Genomic DNA, 18,311 nt, shown 5'->3' with positions numbered 1-18,311 from the left:
TAATGGACTTTTCACAGTACAAGTACAAGACTGGTTATCGTAAGCAAGTTGGTCATCACATTGGAGCCCTCAGCATCCAGGATGATCCTCTGCTCATGCTAGCCTTGAACTCAGCAAGGATTGCCAGTGACGCTCTCTACAAGAAAGACTTCAACAAGTCCAAGACCAAGTTCAACCTCCCAGTGGACATGATATCTTTTGAGTTGGCCAAGAAGAACCAGATCCAGGTCAATGATGCCAATTACAGAACCTACCTGCACAACTGGACCTGCCTGCCTGACTCCAATGATGTTGTCCAGGCCAAACAAGTCTATGACATCCAGAGTGACGTAAGTCTGATTTTACTGCATTTTTGTACATATATAAATAAAGCTGATGGCTCATCCTTATGAGGCTTGTAAGCACTCTTTTCACACATGTCTGCTCTTAGGCGGTGTACAAGGCAGATCTGAAGTGGCTAAAAGGTCTCGGATGGGTCCCCATTGGTTCACTTGATGTTGAGAAAGTGAAAAAGGCTGGAGAAATACTAAGCGAAAAGAAGTATCGTCAGCACCCAAGCAACTTCAAGTTCACTTGCACAGCTGAAGACATGCCACTGGTCTTGGCCAAAGCCAATAATGAAATTATGAACAAGGTATCTTTACATTTGATATCTAGACCCATATGGAAAATATCTAAATTACTGTTTATGACATCAATTTCGGTGCTTAATTCCCTCTTCATTCTTGCAGTCAAAATATACTGAAGCTTGGAACAATGATAAAACAAAGATTCACATCATGCCGGATGCAATGGATGTGGTTCTTGCAAAGCAAAACAAAGTCAACTATAGTGAGGTCAGTATTTCAAATTTAGAGTTGAGTATTCAGTTGTAAATGAGTATTTTTTTTTACATTTAAGCAAATATTCAAAATATTAACCATGAGTCATATACTGTATAGATTAAGATCAATGAGCACTGGTTTTAAGACAACAAAAGATAAATAATATTCTGCAGTTTTCAAGTTTGTTCAAATATTTTGTCTGATTTGCTCTGCAGAAACAATATAAACTTGCCAATGAACTGGCCAAGAAGAAGGGTTATGATTTGCGCAGTGATGCCATATCTATCATCGCAGCCAAAGCCTCCAGGGACATTGCTAGTGACGTAAGTACAACAAACTCATAAGGCAATATGTGACACATTGAGCATATGCTGCCATTTGCTACACTAAGGAAATTTTCTTTCTTTTTAGTACAAGTACAAGACTGGTTATCGTAAGCAAGTTGGTCATCACATTGGAGCCCGCAGCATCCAGGATGATCCTCTGCTCATGCTGGCCTTGAACTCAGCTAAGATTGCCAGTGACGCTCTCTACAAGAAAGACTTCAACAAGTCCAAGACCAAGTTCCACCTCCCAGCGGATCTGCTGTCTCTTGAGCTGGCCAAGAAATGTCAGATCCAGGTCAACGATGCCAACTACAGAACCTACCTGCACAACTGGACCTGCCTGCCTGACTCCAATGATGTTGTCCAGGCCAGACAAGTCTATGACCTCCAAAGTGACGTACGTAATATCCAGCTTCTATTAAGCAATAATTATTTATTCATGGAATTGACTTTCTGTTTTATACTTTAGTTTGTAGCTAGTTTGTATTGGAAAGAGGACTTGCATTGGTCTCTGTTGTCTTCTTGATGTTGAAAAAGAAATAAAGCTACAGAGATACTGATGAATAAACTATGTGGAGTCACTAACAGGTATTCTTTCCATATATGTGTCTGCTCTTAGGCTGTTTACAAGGCTGATCTGAAATGGCTTCAAGGTCTCGGATGGGTTCCCATTGGTTCAATTGATGTTGAGAAAGTAAAAAAGGCTGGAGAAATTCTGAGTGAAAGGAAGTACCGCCAACACCCAAGCAACTTTAAGTTCACACTTACAACTGAAGACATGCCGATGGCCTTGGCTAAAGCCAACAATGATGTCATGAACAAGGTAACTTCTGAACTGATAAAACATATGCATATGTAATTTTCTAATTTATTTTAGACAGTTAATGTGTGTGTGTTAAATGTTTTTGTTGATATATTTAATTTCATATCTGACAGCAACAATATGTTGATGCATGGAACAAAGACAAGTCAAAGATCCATATTATGCCAGATGCTATGGACATTGTACTCGCAAAACAAAACAAGGCCAACTACAGTCTGGTAAGTATGACACAACATTGGCCTCTTTGTTGTGCATAATGGATGTTCTTGATTAATAATTAATGCATTATTTTCTACTTTTTTAAAATAAAATAACTGTTTGCTTGAATCTTTTTCTAAGAAATTATACAAGCTTGCAAACGAGGAAGCAAAAAAGAAGGGCTATGACATGCGAAATGATGCCATCCCCATCAAAGCAGCCAAGGCCTCCAGGGATATTGCCAGTGATGTGAGTACATTGAATTATAGCATCTATAAGTGAACAAAACATTCCATAGAACTAAGTCATACCTTAAACCGCTCTTTCTTTTAAACAGTACAAGTACAAGACTGGTTATCGTAAGCAAGTTGGTCATCACATTGGAGCCCGCAGCATCCAGGATGATCCTCTGCTCATGCTGGCCTTGAACTCAGCTAAGATTGCCAGTGACGCTCTCTACAAGAAAGACTTCAACAAGTCCAAGACCAAGTTCCACCTCCCAGTGGACATGTTGACTCTTGAACTGGCCAAGAAATGTCAGATTCAGGTCAATGATGCCAACTACAGAACCTACCTGCACAACTGGACCTGCCTGCCTGACTCCAATGATGTTGTCCAGGCCAGACAAGTCTATGACCTCCAGAGTGACGTAAGTATGCTACATGTAAACATGCCATATTCAGGATTTGAGAAGAAAGATTTTCAAACTCTCAAAGATTTTCAAATACCCAATTTATGGAGGCATATTGTTTCACTACTTAATGCTAATTTTTATGCTATGTTTGTTCTCAGGCGGTGTATAAGGCTGATCTGAAATGGCTTCAAGGTCTCGGATGGGTTCCCATTGGTTCGATTGATGTTGAGAAAGTGAAAAAGGCTGGAGAAATCCTGAGTGAAAGGAAGTACCGTCAGCACCCAAGCAACTTCAAGTTCACTTGCTCAACTGACGACATGCCTCTGGTTTTGGCGAAAAACAATGCAAGCGTCATGAACAAGGTAGCCTGCTTTGATCGGCAGCATAGTTTTCTTCTATTTTCCAATGTAATATATAAAGATACTTTGCATTTATGTTTTTTTATTTTTCCTTACACTATAGAAAAGCTATGTGGAAGCTTGGGAAAACGATAAGACCAAGATCCACGTCATGCCAGATACAATGGAGATTGTGCTCGCTAAACAGAACAAAATTAACTACAGTGTGGTGAGTCATTCATTTCGATTCTTGAATTGAAGATGAGAAGATATGTTTGATTTTCCTCATATTTCCTTTTCTACCTAATCCTATTCCAGAAACAATATAAGCTTGCCAATGAGGAGGCCAAAAAGAAAGGCTATGACATGCGTGGTGATGCCATTTCTATAAAAGCAGCTAAAGCCTCTAGGGATATCATCAGTGATGTGAGCGCTCTCTTCCTTTGTTCTTCATTCATAGTCTTATAATTTATGGTCCAGAATGTATAAAAATGTTCATTTTGATTTTTTATTGTTTTTACTGTTCTTTAATCCTTGAACTATAGTACAAGTACAAGACTGGTTATCGTAAGCAAGTTGGTCATCACATTGGAGCCCTCAGCGTCCAGGATGATCCTCTGCTCATGCTGGCCTTGAACTCAGCCAGGATTGCTAGTGATGCTCTCTACAAGAAAGACTTCAACAGGTCCAAGACCAAGTTCAACCTCCCAGTGGACATGATAGCTTTTGAGTTGGCGAAGAAGAACCAGATCCAGGTCAATGATGCCAACTACAGAACATACCTGCACAACTGGACCTGCCTGCCTGACTCCAATGATGTTGTCCAGGCCAGAAAAGTCTATGACCTCCAGAGTGACGTAAGTCTTATGAAAGTCCTCTTTAATTTATTTGACATTTCTTTTTAGTCATGTCAAACTTTTCATTCTTTTTTGTGTGACCATTTAGGCGGTGTATAAGGCTGATCTGAAATGGCTTCAAGGTCTCGGATGGGTCCCCATTGGTTCAATTGATGTTGAGAAAGTGAAAAAGGCTGGAGAAATCCTGAGTGAAAGGAAGTACCGCCAACACCCAAGCAACTTCAAGTTCACACTTACAACTGAAGACATGCCACTAGTTTTAGCTAAAAATAGTGCTACTAATATTAATAAGGTACATCTGCTCAGTAGGTTTCTCAACACAGGAACCCTAACAAATAACTTAAAAGTTTAAATGTCTGACATCTAATTTAATTTAACTCTTATAGAAACTTTACACTGAAGCCTGGGACAATGACAAAACCAAAATCCATGTTATGCCTGACTGCATGGACGTTCTGTTGGCAAAACAGAACAATATAAATTACAGTGAGGTATGTATATGTCTTAAAAATGTACATTTTTTTCCCATAAAAACTTTTTAAACCTGTAGTAATGACACTCTGTAAAATATTTTCCAATTTTAGAAAAGGTATAAACTTGCCAACGAAGAATCTAAGAAGAAAGGCTATGATTTGCGCAGTGATGCTGTTGCTATCAAAGCAGCTAAGGCATCCAGGGATATCATTAGTGATGTGAGTACCCATTAGAACATACTTTTTGTAAACAAACTTTACTGTACACAATTATCTTCTAAGCAAATGTTAAGAAGGTGTATAATCACATCACTAATCTTTTCAGTACAAGTACAAGACTGGTTATCGTAAGCAAGTTGGTCATCACATTGGAGCCCGCAGCATCCACGATGATCCTCTGATCATGCTGGCCTTGAACTCAGCTAGGATTGCCAGTGACGCTCTTTACAAGAAAGACTTTAACAAGTCCAAGACCAAGTTCCACCTCCCAGTGGACATGTTGACTCTTGAGTTGGCCAAGAAATGTCAGATCCAGGTCAACGATGCCAACTACAGAACCTACCTGCACAACTGGACCTGCCTGCCCGACTCCAATGATGTTGTCCAGGCCAGAAAAGTCTATGACCTCCGTAGCGATGTACGTTTGTCAAACTAAAATGTCATTCAAATGTTTGTACAGATAGTTTTTAATTAAATATGAATTGTATAGTTCTGCAAAGTCACATTTCGTCTCCACCTCAGGCTGTGTACAAAGCAGACATGGAGTTTATGACTGGTGTAGGATGGGTCCCGATTGGCTCGCTTGATGTCCTGAAAGCAAAGAAAGCAGCTGAGATTCTCAGCGAGCGACTTTACAGACAGAAACCAGACACATTTAAATATACACAAGACATGCAGTCCATGCCATTGGTGCTTGCCAAGGCAAATGCCCAAGTTATAGATCAGGTTAGTAGAATAAAAAAATCATATGATTGGAATCCAAATAAACTATGTCAGCAAAATTCTCTGGAAAGCAATTTAGTCAACATATATTAATAGTTTGTATAAATTATTCATCTCTTTTATTTTTGTTTCACTGCAGGATGTTTTAATTTCCACCATAACTCTCATACATTACATTTGTCAATAAAAACATTTCCCCCCCATTTTAGCATCAGTATCATGCAGCATGGGAGCGTGACAAGATCAATATCCATATCCCTCCTGATACTCCAGAGATTGTCCTCTCAAGTGCTAATGCAATTAACAATAGTAGGGTAGGTATTACTTCTGAATGATTGTTCTTTCTTCATTATATATTTGTTTTAGTTGTTAAAATAAACATCTCAAATTCATGCATTCCGTTTGATTTCCAAAATTAGTCCTATTCATTGTATTACTCAAAAAAAAAACCTGAATACATTTTTTTTTCTTGCAGAAACTGTACAGACAAGCAGTTGAGGACAGCTTCAGGAAAGGCTATGACCTCAAACCTGATGCTGTCGCCATCAAAGCTGCTAAAGCATCCAGAGACATTATTAGTGATGTGAGTATATACCTTCTTAACATTTGCTTATATAACAAGCTGATTGATACATTTTCTATTTTGTTGTCCTGTCACATAAATATAAATAGGAGCCATCTTTAAAGCTAAAGCATCATGTGCCATTGCTAGTAATGTATGTTTTTCTTTCTTATTGGACCCAACATGCAATTACTGTGTACTTACTTGAATGTAATGGATGTTTTAATGGACTTTTCACAGTACAAGTACAAGACCGGTTATCGTAAGCAAGTTGGTCATCACATTGGAGCCCGCAGCATCCAGGATGATCCTCTGCTCGTGCTGGCCTTGAACTCAGCTAAGATTGCCAGTGACGCTCTCTACAAGAAAGACTTTAACAAATCCAAGACCAAGTTCCACCTCCCAGTGGACCTGCTGTCTCTTGAGCTGGCCAAGAAATGTCAGATCCAGGTCAACGATGCCAACTACAGAACCTACCTGCACAACTGGACCTGCCTGCCCGACTCCAATGATGTTGTCCAGGCCAGGAAGGTCTACGATCTTCAGAGTGATGTAAGTTTCAGTGGAATTTTAACTTGTAACCATAATAAAGAGACCTACTGTATACTACCAGCATTGTCTTTTTACCATTTCTCATGGATTTTCTGCCATCAGGCTGTGTATAAGGCTGATATGGAATGGATCAGAGGTACAGGATGGGTTCCGATAGGCTCAATCGATGTAGAGAAGGCTAAAAAGGCTGCTGAGATTCTGAGCGAAAGGAAGTACCGACAGCATCCAAGCAATTTCAAGTATACAAGCAAGACAGATGCCATACCTTTTGCTCTTGCCCAGGCTAATGCCAAAGTCATGGACAAGGTATTATTGTCCTAGACAATTTTACTAATCTGTGTAAAAGTTGAAATTACTGTTGTAGGCTGAGATTTGTACACCATAGGTGAACGTGTCTAACTTTCTGTCTTCATTATTATTGCATTGCAGAATGCATATGTTGATGCCTGGAATAAGGAAAAGATCAATATCCATGTCATGCCAGACACACCTGAGATCATTCTTGGAAAACAAAACAAACTCAACACAAGCATTGTAAGTACAGCAGCTCTGTTTTGTAGCGACCAATAAATCAGAAATAAATGCACACTGGTTTACTTTTAAATCCCGTTAAATCAGTATGTTTTGCTTTATCATGTTCTTTGCAGAAATATTACCGTCAAGACTATGAGAACAGCCTTAAGAAGGGCTACTTCCTGCCTAAGGATGCTGTCGCAGTGAAATCTGCCAAGGCTTCCAGAGACATCATTAGTGATGTAAGTCTTATTGTGGATCTTATCTAACACTTTAAACACATACTGTTAAATGATAGTGCTCAAATTTCTTTTATGTATTAAAACCTTCCAGTACAAGTACAAAGCTGGATACAGGAAGCAGCAAGGGCACCACATTGGAGCCCTTAGCATCCATGATGATCCCTTGATCATGCTGGCCTTTAACTCAGGCAAGATTTCTAGTGATCTTCTGTACAAGAAAGATTTCAACAAATCCAAGACTAAATACAACCTCCCAGCGGATCTGCTGTCTCTTGAACTGGCCAAGAAATGTCAGATCCAGGTCAATGATGCCAACTACAGAACCTACCTGCACAACTGGACCTGCCTGCCCGACTCCAATGATGTCGTACAGGCCAGGAAGGTCTACGATCTGCGCAGTGATGTACGTATATGCTTTGTTTCATCCACTGTGCTGTTTACAGTGGTTTGTTATATTGCTACTTTAACTTAATTGTTGTAAACTTTCAAACTAGGCTGTATACAAAGCAGATCTTGAGTGGATCCGTGGATGTGGCTGGATGCCACAAGGATCTGTTGACGTGCTCAAAGCCAAGAATGCTCAGGCTATCCTTAATGAGAGACTATACCGCCAGCCTCCCAGCACTGTCAAGTTCACAAGTGCTGTGGACCTGCCTGCTATTGTTCTTTCCAAGCAAAATGCTGACATCCTCAGCGATGTAAGATTCTTTTCTTTAATTGCCTTTAAAAATGCATTTAATAATGAATTCGCTGAATGAATGTAATAGATGTGTCTTTTCTATTTTTGCATCATTATGTGGCAAATAAGGCATTTAACCTTTTTTATTTGAATTATTTTGTTCTCAGAGGAAATACAGAGAAGCGTGGGAAAAAGATAAGATATCTATCCACATTATGCCAGATACACCTGCCATTGAGTTGTCCAGAGCCAATGCTATTGCCGTCAGCAATGTAAGCAAACTCACATGCAGGACTGCTGAGTGTTGAAATGAACTCTACTTTTTGAGCGTATTATGCTAGTAAATTATTGTGTTATGAAATTCCATTTTCTTTTGTCCTGTTGCAGAAAATGTATACCAAAGACTGGGATGCTACGAAAGCAAAGGGATACCACATCAAAGAGGATGCTGTATCTGTGATCAAAGCTAAAGCCTCTAGAGATATAGCCAGTGACGTAAGATATCACAAAGACATGTTTTTTCTGTCTGTTTTCTGAATTTGCTAGTGTTTTCTCTTATATTGAGAAATATCTTGATTAGGTATCTTAAATTTTGTCTTTAAATCCCCTTTCTGTTATTTAAGAGTAATATAAATATGGATGCTTATAAATTATTTGATCATCTTTCAAATACAGTACAAGTACAAGACTGGTTATCGTAAGCAAGTTGGTCATCACATTGGAGCCCGCAGTGTCCAAGATGATCCTCTGATCATGCTGGCTTTGAACTCAGCTAGGATTGCCAGTGACGCTCTCTACAAGAAAGACTTCAACAAGTCCAAGACCAAGTTCCACCTCCCAGCGGATCTGCTGTCTCTTGAGCTAGCCAAGAAATGTCAGATCCAGGTCAATGATGCCAACTACAGAACCTACCTGCACAACTGGACCTGCCTGCCTGACTCCAATGATGTTGTCCAGGCCAGAAAAGTCTATGATCTGCGCAGTGATGTAAGCTGAGCTTTGATTGTGTTAAAAATCTATAAAGTACAGTGTTATACATTGTTTCATTTCATTGTTTGTGATATTTAGGCTGTGTACAAGGCTGACCTGGAGTGGCTCAGGGGATGTGGATGGATTCCCCATGAGTCTGTTGATGTTGTCAAAGTGAGGAATGCCCAAAAGATTCTGGCTGACGTAAGTCCTTTGGCTCTATAAACTGTAATTATTTCTACCAGGGAGTTTTTCTTGATTTTCTTTTTAAATTATGCAATAGAGAAATGTAATGAATTGCTGTTTTTTTTTTTTTTTGTCTGATTCACAGAGAGGCTACCGTGTGAAACTGGATGAGCAGAAATATACAACACCCATTGAAAGAGTTGACTTTGTGTGCTCCAAAAATGCTGCTGATGTGCTCAATGAGGTATGTAGTAAGATATATATTATACAATTATTCAGTCATAAAAAGGAAATCATTATTTTCTTATTTCCATATATGTAAAAAAAAAAATATATATAACTTCAATTTATAAGCCATATTATTCAATTAATGGATGGTGTGAAATATTCAGGGCACACTTCAAACATGTGAATAAATACAACCTTAAACCAAGAAATTTGTTACCTAATCTAGCTTTCTAAAAAACCCTACATTGTGTACTACGAATATTGTTAGCTCTGTGATGAATTACATATGTTTCTCTGTTGCATTGGATATAAACATAGTTTAAGTGAATAAATGTACATTTAAATGCTTGATTCATTAGTCTAAACATTCCAACATAATAAATACATATTTTAATTAATAATAGAATAATATATACAAAATAAAGCAGGGGTGTGAGAAAAAAAACATTTTAACGGCCAATTTTAAATGATTTAAGAATATAAAAATGAATAAGAAAATAAAAAAACAAGAAGAAATAAAACTGAATGAAGAAATAAACATTTATTTTAAAGTTGGAAAAATAAAAGTGAGTATAATAAGCATTGTTTTGTCATAGTTACTCAAACAACAGAACTATTGCAGTATATTTATTTAACAAAATCATGTTCTTTCCACTGAAATGCTGTCATCCCCAAGACATTAGTTTCACATATGGCTTTCAGATGTGACTGTTCTCTAAGTATCCTTTTTTTTTGTTCTCAGGCTAAGTATCGTGAGGCCTGGCACCAGGACAAGATTAAATACACGTTGACAGACTCTCCAGTTCTGGCTACAGCCAGGGAAGTGGCCAAAATGTACCACCCGGTAATGCATTTTTCTTTTTGAGAAATAAATGCTGTCTTGTAATGATTGCTTAAAGTTGAGTAGTAACAAAAATGTTATTTTAAACATCACTCTTAGCATTTCTACACCAAAAACTGGGACAAGACCAAGTCCACATCATACTTCATGCCCGGAGATGCGGTTCCGATTAAACAATGCATTCAGACCACAAAAGTACAGAGTAATGTAAGTAAATAAATAAAACTATACCTAAAACCATTTCACCTTAATTTTAATCATGCACACAAATAAATTCACCTCTTTTTTACTTAGTACAAGTACAAAGAGGGCTACCGTAAGCAAGTTGGTCATCACATTGGAGCCCTCAGCGTCCAAGATGATCCTCTGCTCATGCTGGCCTTGAATTCAGCCAGGATTGCTAGTGATGCTCTCTACAAGAAAGACTTCAACAAGTCCAAGACCAAGTTCAACCTCCCAGTGGACATGCTGGCATTTGAACATGCAAAGAAATGCCAGATCCAAGTCAATGATGACAACTACAGAACTCGCTTGCACCAGTGGACATGCTTGCCTGATCAAAATGACGTCATTCAGGCCCGTAAAGCATATGATTTAGCCAGTGATGTAAGTATTGGGTGAAAAGGTTTTTAAATCAAAATATTTTTTCTTGTTTATTTAAATATGAGAATGAAAATAAAGTTTTGTTTTAAGTAATTTTTTTTTTATAATTTAATATAATATAAAATACTTTTCCTCCAGAATATCTACAAAGCAGATCTGGAATGGTTACGTGGTTGTGGATGGGTGGCTGCTGATTGTGTGGATCATGTCAAAGTCCGAAAAGCCCAACAGGTTCTGAATGATGTAAGTTTGACCAAACAGTTTTTTTGCGCAAAGTCTCAGTTATAATGCAAACCTCTGTTGAATTATAACAATGACTGTTTCTTTTCCCCATGCAGAGACTTTACAAGAAGGATGCTAAGGAAAACTTTAGCAAATTTACTCACATTGTGGATCGCCCTGAGGTTGTTCTTGCAAAGGTTAACGCCTTTAACCTCAGTGATGTAAGTGTGTCTCAGATTTGGGCAATTTCATCTTCATAGGCAAAAACTGGTGTGGAGAGGTTAACTTATCTACCACGTCGATCTTTCTGTTGTTACTCAGCTGAAGTACAAAGAATCATTTAACCTGGAGAAGGGCCACTACATTGGATCTGATGATACACCACAGCTGGCTCACTCTAGAGAGGTTGCAAAGATGATCAGTGAGGTAACAATGCCTATTCCAGACTTATTTGTATATATATGCATTATATTTATGTGATTTATTACATTCAGAATGTTTTGTTGTTGTTGTTCTAGAAATTGTACAAAGTTAGCTGGGATGAGAGCAAAGCCACTGGCTACCAGCTGGACCATGAATATATACCAGTACAACAAGCCAAGAGGACCAGAGACATAATCAGTAATGTAAGGATCAAAAATGAATAAATATTAAATAGAACAGACCCTTTACGTATTGCCACAGATCGATGACAGGGCAGTACCACATATTTTTAATAAAGTCTTTTTAATATGTTACCCCTGTTGATGTTTTTTTTGCTTCAAACACTGTTAAAAACTGATTTAGAAGTTATGTGTACAATTGTTAATTGTTTCTTGTATTGAAATACTGCAGAATAAGTACCTTGATTCTCATGAGAAAGCCAAAGGCCACTACATGGCTTCAACACTGGCTGACTTCCCTGAGGTGATTCGCTTTGGCCAAATTGAGAAAATGAAAAATCTGGTGAGTTGTTTTTATTATTACTATGCCTGAGTTCTAAGGTCACTGTTCTTTGATATTCACTTGTTAACATTTATATTTTAATTCCTCGTTAACCAGACTTTTTTGATCTGTCCAACAGAGAGACTACCACAAAGCTTACAATGAAACCAAAACTAAGCTCCACATTCCTGCTGATATGGTCAGCCATGTGGTTGCCAAGAAATGCCAGGAAATCCTGAGTGATGTTCTATACCGTACATACCTGCACCAGTGGACATGCCACCCTGATCAGAACGATGCCATCCGTGCACGCAAGGCCAATGAGATCTTGAGTGATGTAGGTTATGATTACAGTGATATTTAGACTAGGTCAGGTTTGTTGGATGGCTTCATTTGACTAATTTCTCCCTGACAGGTGTTCTACAGAGAGGACCTGAGCTGGATGAAGGGTGTTGGCTGTTATGCCTGGGACACTCCTGAGATTGTACGTGCCAAGAAGTCATACGAGCTGCAGAGTGATGTGAGTAACATTATTGAGTCTCATCTAGCTGTTGACAAAGAGGAGACATTATTTTTTCACCTGGTTGAAGGTTTAATGTTTGTTTCCACACAGATTAAATATAAGGCAGAAGGTAAAAAGGAGTGGAACAACTACTCCATTGTGACAGACACACCTGTATATGTGACTGCTGTCCTGGGCCACACTTGGGCCAGTGAGGTTAGTAATCCCATTAATCTCTATTTAATTGCTCACTGAAGTACTCGAGTATTATAAAGAGCACATTACTTTTGAGTTTCTTGTTAATGTGCTGCATATTTTGTGTTTTGTCCACAGCTGAACTACAGAGAGGCATATCATAAGGACAAACACATTTACACCACTGTTCTGGACACCTGTGACTACGCAAGATGCTTTAACCTGAAGGAGATCTACAGCACCGTAAGCCTGAGAGAAAAGCTCTAAAATGCTGAGTTACTGGTTTTATTTGTTGTCGCAGTTTCTGAAATATCTTTGTGTACATTCAGAAAGCCTATTCTGCAGCTTGGGACAAGATCAAGGCCAAGAGCTACAGCATCCCTCACGATTCCCATGCCTTAGCCCATGCCAAACAACAGAAGGTCATTCTGAGCAACGTGAGTCCCTTTTCCAGTTCTTACTAATGCCTTCATAGAAAGAGAACTGTCTGATGGTCCTAAACATACTAACATTAAATCTTCGTTTGACTCTATAGATTAAATACAAGGAAGATTATGAGAAGTTCAAGACCCTGTACAGCCTGCCTAAGTGTCTGGAGGATGACCCTGCTACTGCAAGATGTATCAAAGCTGGAAAACTGGTTCTGGATGTGAGTAAAGCGTCATCTGAGGTCAAGTTTCGTAACTTACTAAATGTCAAAATAATTCAAACTTTGTAATGCTTTTTCCTCTAGCGCCTGTACAAAGACAAATATGAGAAGACCAAGGCAAAGGTCCACATACCTCCCGACATGCTTGACATTGTATCCGCACGCAGTACTCAGAAGACTGTCAGTGGGGTTGACTACCGTAAATATCTGCACCAGTGGATCTGCCTCCCTGACATGCAGGTGTACGTGCATGCCCGGAAGGTCAACGAGCAACTGAGCGACGTGAGTTATACCTGTAAATCCAAACATGCTTCATATTTTCATGTACTGTCATATGCAAATGCAAGTTATGTTCCACTGGTTTAAATGAGATTTCGAACTGGTTTGGGGTCTTTTTGAAGCTGTAACCTTCACATTGATCTCATTTCAGATCTTCTACAAAGATGACCTCAACTGGCTGAAGGGTATTGGCTGCTATGCTTGGGACACTCCTGAGATTCTTCGTTGTAAGCAATCTATGAAACTGCAGAGCGAAGTAAGTTTAATTTAAATTTCTTTCAGTTTATTCTTCCTTTTCCATCAGCTCACAAGTTGCCGTCATCTCCTGTGTGCTGTCCTCTTTCAGAATCTTTACAGAGCTAAGGGAATCGAGCACTTAAAGGACTACACTGTGGTCACGGACACCCCTGTCTATGAAACATGCAAGCAGAGTGCTAAGAACTTGAGCGAGGTATCTCCTGAAAAACATGTATCAACTTACATTAAAGTGCCTTCAATTTAATTGAAGCAGAACCTTCTAACTCGTATACTTCCTGTCTACAGCTTAACTACCGTCATGACTACACCACAAACGTCATGGGTAAAAACACCGCTCCCTCTGTGACCGTCGATACAGAAAGGGCCCGTCAAGCCAACTACATCCAGAGCGACGTATGATGCCTATTACCAGTACATAAAAATGTTTGCTGATCTCTCCGTTGATGTATGCTTCATATCACTTTCTTTCTTTCTTTCAGAACTTCTACAAAGAGGCCAATAAGATATTTATGCCCACCGGTTACACTCTGCCCTATGACACTCCCCTAAACAAACAGGCCAAGGCCAACAGCATAATCACCAGCAATGTACGAGAACACCTCAGTTTTCAAAATAAAATAGTGATTTAATGTTATGAATACATCTCATCTGATGTTCCAATGTCTGTAGATGAAGTACAAGGAAGCCTATGAGCTGATGAAAGCCAGGAACTACAAATTAGATCCTGAAGGTGTAAACTTTGTCACCATCAGGAAGGCTAACAAGGTCACCAACCAAGTAAGTCCAAGAGAAATATAAAGCTTTTCACTTTGGAAATGTAAACTTTGTCACAAACGAGGATGTTAACAAGGTTTAATTTTGTCATAGCGACTGTATCGGGAGAAATATGAGAAGGAAAAGGACAAGATCCACTCTGAGTATGACACACCTGAGATCCGACAGGTTAAGGCCACTCAACAAGCAATCAGTGATGTAAGTATTTCTTTATTATGAATACATGAGTTCTGTCTTGCATGTTATTCCACCAAAATGATTAGATGCTCTAATAATTTTCCACCTACAGCTGTGCTATAAGGAGAAGTACTTCAACAGCAGAGGAACTCTTCTGCCCATGCCCATCACCCCACAGCTGATGCACTGCTTCCACGTCAACGAGATCAACAGTGATGTAGGTGTCCCTCATATATGCACCTAAATTTACTACGGCATACTGCAAGCGATGCACACACAGTATTTCCCACCTTGACATTTGCAGGTATGTTAACTGTGTTTATATCTTCTGCAGCTGAAATATAAAGAGGATCTGCATTGGCTGAGAGGTATTGGCTGCTTTATGGTGGACTCCCCTGAGTTGGTCCGAATCCGTGAGATCACCAAGTTTAGAGTAATTATTTATTCACTTATTATCATGCATGTCATGTTTCACTCACAATGGTTCGTTTTGATTATTTTTGGTACTAATCAGGATTTTTTTTAAACCTATTTGCTAGAAATCATATGACATTGACGCCAAGAAGAACTATTCCAACTTCAGTGTAGTCCTGGACACACCAGAGTACAAGCGTGTGACTGAACTCAAGACCCACATGAGTAATGTGAGTGATTTTATATCATCCTCAGGCCTGACATCTCACTTCTAGATTCCATCATTCCTGTTTTAAAGCCTGTCCACATTCTTAAATGTCTCTTCATCTGTTTCTATCCACAGATTGTGTACCGAGCTGAGGGCAATAAGGAAAAGACAAAATGTACCACTACTGTGGATGGCCTGGAAATTAAGAGAGCCAAGTGGGCACAGAGTCTGACCAACAAGGTAAATCACTTTTAGCCCTAACCCTTATTAAATCTAAATAATGACTTGTTATAATGTGTCAAATTAAGAGATCATGCTCGGAGTTCAGAATTAAATGGGTCAGGTTTTAGAAATGACAGTATGACCCTCGCTGATATAACTAACAAATGCAGTTTCCACTCAATGATATCCAAAACATTAATTGAAGAAAACATCTCTCACAACTTAAGGCTGGAATACACTACATGACTTTTTCACAGATTTGCAGTCTTGATGGGTCAGCAACAGATATTGGGCTGTCGGAATTGACAGATTTCATAGAAAATTGCATAGTGTATAATGGGCAGAGACTCATTTTTTTAACTTCAGACTATGATTTCATCCAGTCTGAGGATATAAAACACATTTGATATTTCGAGCTGATTTTAGAATGTATACCATTGTATTGTTTTAATTTGCCATGCATCTCCTAACAACAAGCACGTATTTGTTGTGTTCAGAACAACTTCAAAGTCTGATATTGTGATCCTTATTCGTTTAGTGTGTGATGCCCAGTTTTTTCTCTGTAACCATTTACAAAGTTGAAAAGTGTATGATGCCTAGTATTTTAAAATCTGTTCAGATTTTTAAGTTATGTAGGGTATTTCAGCCTTTGTGTCTTTTACCAACCTTTACTTTTATAAAAAAAAAATAACACTAGAAGTTTGACTAGTTCCGGTTCATATCCTGACACATACTGTATGTGCAATATTCTTCGGATTAGCTGGTCATATGAAGAACAAAATGACGTTTCCTCATTTTTGTGACAAGTTTCCATCAGAGAATGAAACTGGCTAATATGATGCTTTGAGTAACACAGTCACTTAATATAAAAGGAAAAAGGAGCTACTGTAAAATAATCCTGTTTTCGTGGTCACAAAAATATTTTTTTAACATAAAAAAAAATGCAAAACAGCATTTCATGGCTAGTAAGAAATATTTAAATTACCTACCTGGTAAATTTTCTCAATACACTGGAGAAAAGTAGATATTCACCATAAAATTATTGTGACTTCACAGTTCCAGTACATTGATCTGGCATCCAAGGAGAGGGCCTTCTTCACCCCAGAATCACACACTCCCATCTTGAATCACGCCCGTTCCATGAAAGTGGTGTACAGTGAGGTAATTAGAGTTTTTTTTTTCACAACACTAATATCTTTTTACCACTAAATAACATGTGTTTGCAGACAAGCGTGTAATTCATCTTTTGTATCATCTTCAGAAAAAGTACAAGGAGCAGTATGAGAAGATGAAGCACAAGTATACTCCCATCCATGACACACCAATCCTGGTTCGTTCCAAGAAAGCCTACCTCAATGCCAGCGATGTAAGTCAACCAGATGCCTTATTTCTTCCTTTATTGGCCTGTTCAATATCAGATAAAAAGCCCTTCTAACAATCTACATCATTCCTCTCCAGCTGCGCTACAAGGAGACCTTTGAGCTGGCTAAGGGACACTACCACGCTGACAAAGACGCCCTGGATATTCTTTGCGCCAAGAGGGTCAGAGATGACATCAGTGAGGTCAGTAAACTAAGAGACTTTTAGTTTGCTTTAAACATGAATGTGATTTAGTGAGGAATTCTGTCAGTCACTCTCTCCTTTTACAGGTCAAATACAGGGAGAAGTACATCAGCACATTGGGCACCTGGAAGTCTATCCCTGACCGCCCTGAGTTCTTCCACAGTAAGATTGTGAGGGACTGCATCAGTGACGTGAGTATAACTATAAAGCGTCCCTCTTGTTTCTGCAACTTGACAGTTCGCAGAGTCATTGACAGAAACTCATATTGCTGTTTAACCTCTCTCACATGTTCTTATCCAATTTAGATCAAGTACAAAGAAGATCTTGACTGGATCAAGGGCATCGGTTGCTACGTGTGGGACACACCTGCTATGGTGCATGCTGAACACAACAAGGCCCTCTACAGTGAAGTAATGAGAAACCACAATTTTATTAATTTCTACTAATTTCAGCTCATTTGTTCTATGGTATACAACAAAGCCTCCTCTTGCTCTCTTCTATCTGTTTTTGATAACAGAGACTCTACAAAGCATCGTTCGAGAAGAACAGAGCCAACTTCAAGTACACATGTGACACACCATTCTTTGAGGCTGTCAAGAATGCTTCACTTTTGATCAATGATGTAGGTCAATGAAAGCATGACTTTGTTTCATAATACTTTGGTATATTAATGGCTAAATACAATGCGAGTGTTGGAGAAGCTTACAAAAAGAAAATACAAAATGTATGCTTACATAACCTGTTTCTCTTCCACTGCTTCTGTAATGGGTACAGCTTTAGAGGTAAACTATTACAACATGCCTATTACCAGCTCAAATTGATGTCTATTACTTTTATGTCATGTTTTTTCTTTACTAAGATTTCACTTTGAGTTTACCTGTTACAACATTTTTCTCCCCTGAATGAGTGCTCATCTTCACTGCTGTCGAGGCAGTTGTCTTTAACTCCTGTTTTGAAATCCTGAGCAGAGGTCCTATCGTGCCAGCTATGAGAAGAATAAGGATAAGTACACCATAGTTGTAGATGACCCTAGAAACATCTTGGCTAAGGAGGTCAGCAAGATGAGTCAGGTAAAGCCACCAGCTCCAGCCGCTCCCTACGGGTCCATCGCCTGCCACATGGGCCCGAGCATGA

At 38.9% G+C, this 18,311-nt stretch overlaps 1 protein-coding gene across 1 annotated transcript in view; it reads left to right on the top strand.

The window, feature by feature from the left end:
• The window catches only part of neb (nebulin), a 60,096-nt gene that overhangs the window by 19,615 nt on the left and 22,170 nt on the right, over positions 1-18,311 (top strand). The window contains 63 exon segments of the mRNA XM_042763593.1: positions 18-329; positions 431-634; positions 732-836; positions 1,040-1,147; positions 1,236-1,547; positions 1,770-1,973; positions 2,087-2,191; positions 2,313-2,420; positions 2,509-2,820; positions 2,964-3,167; positions 3,268-3,372; positions 3,462-3,569; positions 3,689-4,000; positions 4,089-4,292; positions 4,387-4,491; positions 4,585-4,692; positions 4,799-5,110; positions 5,215-5,418; positions 5,625-5,729; positions 5,891-5,998; positions 6,218-6,529; positions 6,632-6,835; positions 6,959-7,063; positions 7,177-7,284; positions 7,376-7,687; positions 7,779-7,982; positions 8,131-8,235; positions 8,351-8,458; positions 8,639-8,950; positions 9,032-9,136; positions 9,264-9,362; positions 10,089-10,190; positions 10,287-10,394; positions 10,482-10,793; positions 10,929-11,033; positions 11,129-11,233; positions 11,334-11,438; positions 11,531-11,638; positions 11,847-11,957; positions 12,076-12,273; positions 12,352-12,456; positions 12,550-12,654; positions 12,772-12,876; positions 12,963-13,070; positions 13,169-13,282; positions 13,367-13,564; positions 13,713-13,817; positions 13,908-14,012; positions 14,105-14,212; positions 14,299-14,406; positions 14,489-14,596; positions 14,687-14,791; positions 14,883-14,987; positions 15,105-15,203; positions 15,310-15,414; positions 15,528-15,632; positions 16,671-16,775; positions 16,876-16,980; positions 17,073-17,177; positions 17,264-17,368; positions 17,483-17,587; positions 17,695-17,799; positions 18,146-18,247. Of these exon segments, the coding sequence (XP_042619527.1) occupies positions 18-329; positions 431-634; positions 732-836; positions 1,040-1,147; positions 1,236-1,547; positions 1,770-1,973; positions 2,087-2,191; positions 2,313-2,420; positions 2,509-2,820; positions 2,964-3,167; positions 3,268-3,372; positions 3,462-3,569; positions 3,689-4,000; positions 4,089-4,292; positions 4,387-4,491; positions 4,585-4,692; positions 4,799-5,110; positions 5,215-5,418; positions 5,625-5,729; positions 5,891-5,998; positions 6,218-6,529; positions 6,632-6,835; positions 6,959-7,063; positions 7,177-7,284; positions 7,376-7,687; positions 7,779-7,982; positions 8,131-8,235; positions 8,351-8,458; positions 8,639-8,950; positions 9,032-9,136; positions 9,264-9,362; positions 10,089-10,190; positions 10,287-10,394; positions 10,482-10,793; positions 10,929-11,033; positions 11,129-11,233; positions 11,334-11,438; positions 11,531-11,638; positions 11,847-11,957; positions 12,076-12,273; positions 12,352-12,456; positions 12,550-12,654; positions 12,772-12,876; positions 12,963-13,070; positions 13,169-13,282; positions 13,367-13,564; positions 13,713-13,817; positions 13,908-14,012; positions 14,105-14,212; positions 14,299-14,406; positions 14,489-14,596; positions 14,687-14,791; positions 14,883-14,987; positions 15,105-15,203; positions 15,310-15,414; positions 15,528-15,632; positions 16,671-16,775; positions 16,876-16,980; positions 17,073-17,177; positions 17,264-17,368; positions 17,483-17,587; positions 17,695-17,799; positions 18,146-18,247 (9,393 nt within the window).

This window comes from Cyprinus carpio, chromosome A9 (assembly GCF_018340385.1).
Source record: "Cyprinus carpio isolate SPL01 chromosome A9, ASM1834038v1, whole genome shotgun sequence".
In the NCBI taxonomy this organism is placed as follows: Eukaryota; Metazoa; Chordata; class Actinopteri; order Cypriniformes; family Cyprinidae; genus Cyprinus; species Cyprinus carpio.
Note: the sequence above shows the minus strand (reverse complement) of the source record. Positions and strands in the feature narration are given on the sequence as shown.